The 7,507-nt window shown below is 47.4% G+C and overlaps 1 protein-coding gene across 1 annotated transcript in view; it reads left to right on the top strand.

Moving 5' to 3' along the window:
• Positions 1 to 246: 246 nt before the first annotated feature.
• The window catches only part of LOC113581057 (adhesion G protein-coupled receptor F4-like), a 26,963-nt gene continuing 19,702 nt past the window's right edge, over positions 247 to 7,507 (top strand). The window contains exons 1-3 of the mRNA XM_035524407.1: positions 247 to 284; positions 552 to 608; positions 1,029 to 1,135. Of these exons, the coding sequence (XP_035380300.1) occupies positions 575 to 608; positions 1,029 to 1,135 (141 nt within the window). The 5' untranslated portion in view covers positions 247 to 284; positions 552 to 574. The remainder of the gene's footprint in view (positions 285 to 551; positions 609 to 1,028; positions 1,136 to 7,507) is intronic.

The raw sequence follows: 7,507 nt of genomic DNA, 5'->3' as shown, positions 1-7,507 counted from the left end.
CTTTAAGGAATTTAGAACTAATTATTTCCTGTACTATAAAATGCACCATCACTAGAGAATTCTAGTTGATTTAATAAACAAATGTTTATTTATTATATTATAAATGTTGATTTAATAAACAAATGTCTTTTTTGTAGACGTCGACGAGTGTATGGTTTGGTCATTTTATTGTGGTCCAAACTCTAACTGTGTCAATACAGTGGGCAGTTACACTTGTTCCTGCTCGACTGGTTTTACCCTTTTAGATTCAAGTCTCAGTGCAAGTTTCAGTAATCCATGCAGAGGTAAGATGGATTTTTATCTGGATATTTTGTTGTTTTGTTTTTTTGCTATATTTTATGTGTTTTTGTTTTGTTTGTCATTGTATGCTTAATAAATTTAGCTGTGCTCTATTCAAGTTCAAGTTATTCAGGAATATAATTTTACATCTAATCAACCCAGTTACATTTTAGTACAGGCTTATACATTTTTTTGTGTAAAAAAGCTGATAATATCAAAATTCAAAGGTCAGCTTTGTGGCCTATTGTGCATGTTTAATTTGTTTCTCTCAGCAGAAATCCGTCTTACAGGCACTATGCCCCCAGAATTGTCGTCTACCACTCCAGCAGGTGTGCTGACCAAGCCTCAGTCTGCCTTTTGCTTGTGCTGATCTAGCTATGACAGTTTCATGTGGGTTTATTGTAACACATATGGGTTCAATTATTCATTTTACAATTAAGTGAGCTGTTAAAAACAACTCTAAATCCCAAATTTTCTCAAATAGTCACTCTGATCTAAGAACTGGTTTAACATTTAACAAGAAATCAATAGCCTCCTTTTGACTTCAGATTGCTTCGACAATTTAAAAAATATAACATTTAAAAATGCAATTCACTTATAATTATGTTCTTATATAAAACCATATATATAATTACAAATTAAATGATTATAGACAGGTGTGAAGCACAGATAATCATTAAAAACAAACAAACAAACAAACCCAAAAGCAGGATTCGCTTTTCATTAACCTCATTTTATTTCTGTCATAGATACCTCAATAAATATATCACTGACAATAAATGAAAAGTTTGACCTCTCACTGACTAATCCAGACAGTAAGAAGTACAGCAGATATAAATCTGTAATTGAGAAAGTGGTAAGTATCTGATACATAAAGTACAATATAATACAATCCACATATCAGTTTAAAAGACAAAGAACAAACTTGCTAGTTGCTCAGAAATTATGGGTTAAGCCTTATTTTACCAGACAAATGAACTGGTCATGTATAGATTTTATACTCTATTACATAGTAAAAGGACATACTAGGTATTTACATTTACATTTTACGGCATTTAGCAGATGCTCTTATCCAGAGTGGCTCACAAAAGTGCTTTTTCGTTTACTCATAGAATATCTTAGTACAGTACAGTAGGTTAGAATTAAACATACCAATGAACTAGAATACTGTAGAATACAGGGATGAATGCTGATACCTATAAGGATAAAATACATAAGGTCTGTCTTAAACAATGATAAGTGCTATAAACAATAAGTGCTAGAGTTTGTTAAACAACATAAACAATACCCTACAATAAGTATTAATTTAGTCAGTCAATATGGGAGTAGTGTCAGATGTCCTTTAAATATTCTGGAAATAGATGGGTCTTCAGGTATTACAAGTCGTATGCTAGATGTTACATGTTCTGCACTACAAAAAACCTTTCCAAGAGCCAGTTTCATTGAGAATATGTTGATTGTAAATCACACCCTGGAGCAAGGGGTATGAAGTAACATCGCTGCAACACCAGGGATTAAGTGTCTTTCCTTTGTGTGCATCCTGGCACTTGGAACCCTATCCCGTCACATACAGTAATGAGGAAAAGAAAGAACACCCTCTTTCACTTCTATCAGGGCCTAAATAACAATTTTGTGTGTTCCTCAGAAAATTCCATCAGCACACTGTTCCTGTTTCTTCAGTTACTAAGAGACTAATTAGCAGCCAGGTGCTACTAATCAAATGCACATGATTAGTTAATCATCAGGAAGTGTCACTACCTCATTGTCTAAACTACCGCAGTGAAAAAGGATAAGAATCTTGGCAGTTTGGTGTTTTGGGGCACTTAGGTGTGTGTACATTGTATGAAGAAAAAAGAAAATCAACCATGATCTCAGAGGAACAAATGTTCCAAGGTCACAAAGGATCGCAAGGTCACAGCCGATTCAGTCCAAGGTCACATTATTTAGGTCAAATGCACATTTAAATGAGATTTAAAGAAACACAGTTACATAAAGTGACTTGCTATGCTTCTGTAAGCGCACTAAATCCAAAATGTTATAACGGAAACCCCCCCGTCTGTGTTATTCCACTCGCACATCATTATGTGGTCCTTTTTTGCTGTCCCGTTCTAGCCATGCACTCCATTTTCCTTCTTGGCTCCGCCCACTAGTGCTCCCAACACCCCAGCCTAAGCCTTTCACCTGTGTCTAGCTATTCACTCTCTCTCCCCACCTGTGTCTAGCTATTCACTCTCTCTCCCCACCTGTGTCTAGCTATTCACTCCCTCTCCCCACCTGTGTCTAGCTATTCACTCCTCTCCCCACCTGTGTCTAGCTATTCACGCCTCTCCCCACCTGTGTCTAGCTATTCACTCCCTCTCCCCACCTGTGTCTAGCTATTCACTCCCTCTCCCCACCTGTCTAGCTATTCACTCCCTCTCCCCACCTGTGTCTAGCTATTCACTCCCTCTCCCCACCTGTTTCTAGCTATTCACTCCTCTCCCCACCTGTGTCTAGCTATTCACTCCCTCTCCCCACCTGTGTCTAGCTATTCACTCCCTCTCCCCACCTGCGTCTAGCTATTCACTCCTCTCCCCACCTGTCTAGCTATTCACTCCCTCTCCCCACCTGTGTCTAGCTATTCACTCCCTCTCCCCACCTGTGTCTAGCTATTCACTCCTCTCCCCACCTGTGTCTAGCTATTCACTCCCTCTCCCCACCTGTCTAGCTATTCACTCCCTCTCCCCACCTGTGTCTTGCTATTCACTCCCTCTCTGCACCTGTGTCTAGCTATTCATTCCCTCTCTCCACCTGTGTCTAGCTATTCACTCTTCTCCCCACCTGTCTAGCTATTCACTCCCTCTCCCCACCTGTGTCTAGCTATTCACTCCTCTCCCCACCTGTCTAGCTATTCACTCCTCTCCCCACCTGTGTCTAGCTATTCACTCCCTCTCCCCACCTGCGTCTAGCTATTCACTCCTCTCCCCACCTGTCTAGCTATTCACTCCCTCTCCCCACCTGTGTCTAGCTATTCACTCCCTCTCCCCACCTGTGTCTAGCTATTCACTCCCTCTCCCCACCTGTGTCTAGCTATTCACTCCTCTTCCCACCTGTGTCTAGCTATTCACTCCCTCTCCCCACCTGTCTAGCTATTCACTCCCTCTCCCCACCTGTGTCTTGCTATTCACTCCCTCTCTGCACCTGTGTCTAGCTATTCATTCCCTCTCTCCACCTGTGTCTAGCTATTCACTCTTCTCCCCACCTGTCTAGCTATTCACTCCCTCTCCCCACCTGTGTCTTGCTATTCACTCCCTCTCTGCACCTGTGTCTAGCTATTCACTCCCTCTCTCCACCTGTGTCTAGCTATTCACTCTTCTCCCCACCGGTGTCTAGCTATTCACTCCCTCTCCCCACCTGTGTCTAGCTATTCACTCCTCTCCCCACCTGTGTCTAGCTATTCACTCCCTCTCCCCACCTGTGTCTAGCTATTCACTCCCTCTCCCCACCTGTCTAGCTATTCACTCCCTCTCCCCACCTGTGTCTAGCTATTCACTCCTCTCCCCACCTGTATCTAGCTATTCACTCCCTCTCCCCACCTGTGTCTAGCTATTCACTCCTCTCCCCACCTGTGTCTAGCTATTCACTCCTCTCCCCACCTGTGTCTAGCTATTCACTCCTCTCCCCACCTGTGTCTAGCTATTCACTCCCTCTCCCCACCTGTGTCTAGCTATTCACTCCTCTCCCCACCTGTGTCTAGCTATTCACTCCTCTCCCCACCTGTGTCTAGCTATTCACTCCTCTCCCCACCTGTGTCTAGCTATTCACTCCTCTCCCCACCTGTGTCTAGCTATTCACTCCCTCTCCCCACCTGTGTCTAGCTATTCACTCCCTCTCCCCACCTGTGTCTAGCTATTCACTCCTCTCCCCACCTGTCTAGCTATTCACTCCCTCTCCCCACCTGTGTTTAGCTATTCACTCCTCTCCCCACCTGTGTCTAGCTATTCACTCTTCTCCCCACCTGTGTCTAGCTATTCACTCCCTCTCCCCACCTGTGTCTAGCTATTCACTCCTCTCCCCACCTGTCTAGCTATTCACTCCCTCTCCCCACCTGTGTCTAGCTATTCACTCCCTCTCCCCACCTGTGTCTAGCTATTCACTCCCTCTCCCCACCTGTGTCTAGCTATTCACTCCCTCTCCCCACCTGTGTCTAGCTATTCACTCCTCTCCCCACCTGTGTCTAGCTATTCACTCCCTCTCCCCACCTGTGTTTAGCTATTCACTCCTCTCCCCACCTGTGTCTAGCTATTCACTCCTCTCCCCACCTGTGTCTAGCTATTCACTCCCTCTCCCCACCTGTCTAGCTATTCACTCCTCTCCCCACCTGTGTCTAGCTATTCACTCCCTCTCCCCACCTGTGTCTAGCTATTCACTCCTCTCCCCACCTGTGTCTAGCTATTCACTCCCTCTCCCCACCTGTGTCTAGCTATTCACTCCCTCTCCCCACCTGTCTAGCTATTCACTCCCTCTCCCCACCTGTGTCTAGCTATTCACTCCTCTCCCCACCTGTGTCTAGCTATTCACTCCCTCTCCCCACCTGTGTCTAGCTATTCACTCCTCTCCCCACCTGTGTCTAGCTATTCACTCCTCTCCCCACCTGTGTCTAGCTATTCACTCCTCTCCCCACCTGTGTCTAGCTATTCACTCCCTCTCCCCACCTGTCTAGCTATTCACTCCCTCTCCCCACCTGTGTCTAGCTATTCACTCCCTCTCCCCACCTGTGTCTAGCTATTCACTCCTCTCCCCACCTGTGTCTAGCTATTCACTCCCTCTCCCCAGCTATGTCTAGCTATTCACTCCCTCTCCCCACCTGTGTCTAGCTATTCACTCCCTCTCCCCACCTGTGTCTAGCTATTCACTCCTCTCCCCACCTGTCTAGCTATTCACTCCCTCTCCCCACCTGTGTCTAGCTATTCACTCCCTCTCCCCACCTGTGTCTAGCTATTCACTCCTCTCCCCACCTGTCTAGCTATTCACTCCCTCTCCCCACCTGTGTTTAGCTATTCACTCCTCTCCCCACCTGTGTCTAGCTATTCACTCCCTCTCCCCACCTGTGTCTAGCTATTCACTCCCTCTCCCCACCTGTGTCTAGCTATTCACTCCCTCTCCCCACCTGTGTCTAGCTATTCACTCCCTCTCCCCACCTGTGTCTAGCTATTCACACCCTCTCCCCACCTGTGTCTAGCTATTCACTCCCTTCTTACCTGTGTCTAGCTATTCACTCCTCTCCCCACCTGTGTCTAGCTATTCACTCCTCTCCCCACCTGTGTCTAGCTATTCACTCCTCTCCCCACCTGTGTCTAGCTATTCACTCTCTCTCCCCACCTGTCTAGCTATTCACTCCCTCTCCCCACCTGTGTCTAGCTATTCACTCCTCTCCCCACCTGTGTCTAGCTATTCACTCCTCTCCCCACCTGTGTCTAGCTATTCACTCCTCTCCCCACCTGTGTCTAGCTATTCACTCCTCTCCCCACCTGTGTCTTGCTATTCACTCCCTCTCTGCACCTGTGTCTAGCTATTCATTCCCTCTCTCCACCTGTGTCTAGCTATTCACTCTTCTCCCCACCTGTCTAGCTATTCACTCCCTCTCCCCACCTGTGTCTTGCTATTCACTCCCTCTCTGCACCTGTGTCTAGCTATTCACTCTTCTCCCCACCTGTGTCTAGCTATTCACTCCCTCTCCCCACCTGTGTCTAGCTATTCACTCCTCTCCCCACCTGTGTCTAGCTATTCACTCCCTCTCCCCAACTGTGTCTAGCTATTCACTCCCTCTCCCCACCTGTCTAGCTATTCACTCCCTCTCCCCACCTGTGTCTAGCTATTCACTCCTCTCCCCACCTGTATCTAGCTATTCACTCCCTCTCCCCACCTGTGTCTAGCTATTCACTCCTCTCCCCACCTGTGTCTAGCTATTCACTCCTCTCCCCACCTGTGTCTAGCTATTCACTCCTCTCCCCACCTGTGTCTAGCTATTCACTCCCTCTCCCCACCTGTCTAGCTATTCACTCCCTCTCCCCACCTGTGTCTAGCTATTCACTCCCTCTCCCCACCTGTGTCTAGCTATTCACTCCTCTCCCCACCTGTGTCTAGCTATTCACTCCTCTCCCCACCTGTGTCTAGCTATTCACTCCCTCTCCCCACCTGTGTCTAGCTATTCACTCCCTCTCCCCACCTGTGTCTAGCTATTCACTCCTCTCCCCACCTGTCTAGCTATTCACTCCCTCTCCCCACCTGTGTCTAGCTATTCACTCCTCTCCCCACCTGTCTAGCTATTCACTCCTCTCCCCACCTGTGTCTAGCTATTCACTCCCTCTCCCCACCTGTGTCTAGCTATTCACTCCTCTCCCCACCTGTGTCTTGCTATTCACTCCCTCTCTGCACCTGTGTCTAGCTATTCATTCCCTCTCTCCACCTGTGTCTAGCTATTCACTCTTCTCCCCACCTGTCTAGCTATTCACTCCCTCTCCCCACCTGTGTCTTGCTATTCACTCCCTCTCTGCACCTGTGTCTAGCTATTCACTCCCTCTTTCCACCTGTGTCTAGCTATTCACTCTTCTCCCCACCTGTGTCTAGCTATTCACTCCCTCTCCCCACCTGTGTCTAGCTATTCACTCCTCTCCCCACCTGTGTCTAGCTATTCACTCCCTCTCCCCACCTGTGTCTAGCTATTCACTCCCTCTCCCCACCTGTCTAGCTATTCACTCCCTCTCCCCACCTGTGTCTAGCTATTCACTCCTCTCCCCACCTGTATCTAGCTATTCACTCCCTCTCCCCACCTGTGTCTAGCTATTCACTCCTCTCCCCACCTGTGTCTAGCTATTCACTCCTCTCCCCACCTGTGTCTAGCTATTCACTCCTCTCCCCACCTGTGTCTAGCTATTCACTCCCTCTCCCCACCTGTCTAGCTATTCACTCCCTCTCCCCACCTGTGTCTAGCTATTCACTCCCTCTCCCCACCTGTGTCTAGCTATTCACTCCTCTCCCCACCTGTGTCTAGCTATTCACTCCCTCTCCCCACCTGTCTAGCTATTCACTCCCTCTCCCCACCTGTGTCTAGCTATTCACTCCTCTCCCCACCTGTGTCTAGCTATTCACTCCCTCTCCCCACCTGTCTCTAGCTATTCACTCCCTCTCCCCACCTGTGTCTAGCTATTCACTCCTCTCCCCACCTGTGTCTAGCTATTCACTCCTC

The sequence above is a fragment of the Electrophorus electricus genome, chromosome 3, assembly GCF_013358815.1.
Source record: "Electrophorus electricus isolate fEleEle1 chromosome 3, fEleEle1.pri, whole genome shotgun sequence".
Lineage (NCBI taxonomy): Eukaryota > Metazoa > Chordata > Actinopteri > Gymnotiformes > Gymnotidae > Electrophorus > Electrophorus electricus.
The sequence above is the reverse complement of the archived record's forward strand: the minus strand, read 5'-3'. Positions and strand labels throughout refer to the sequence as shown.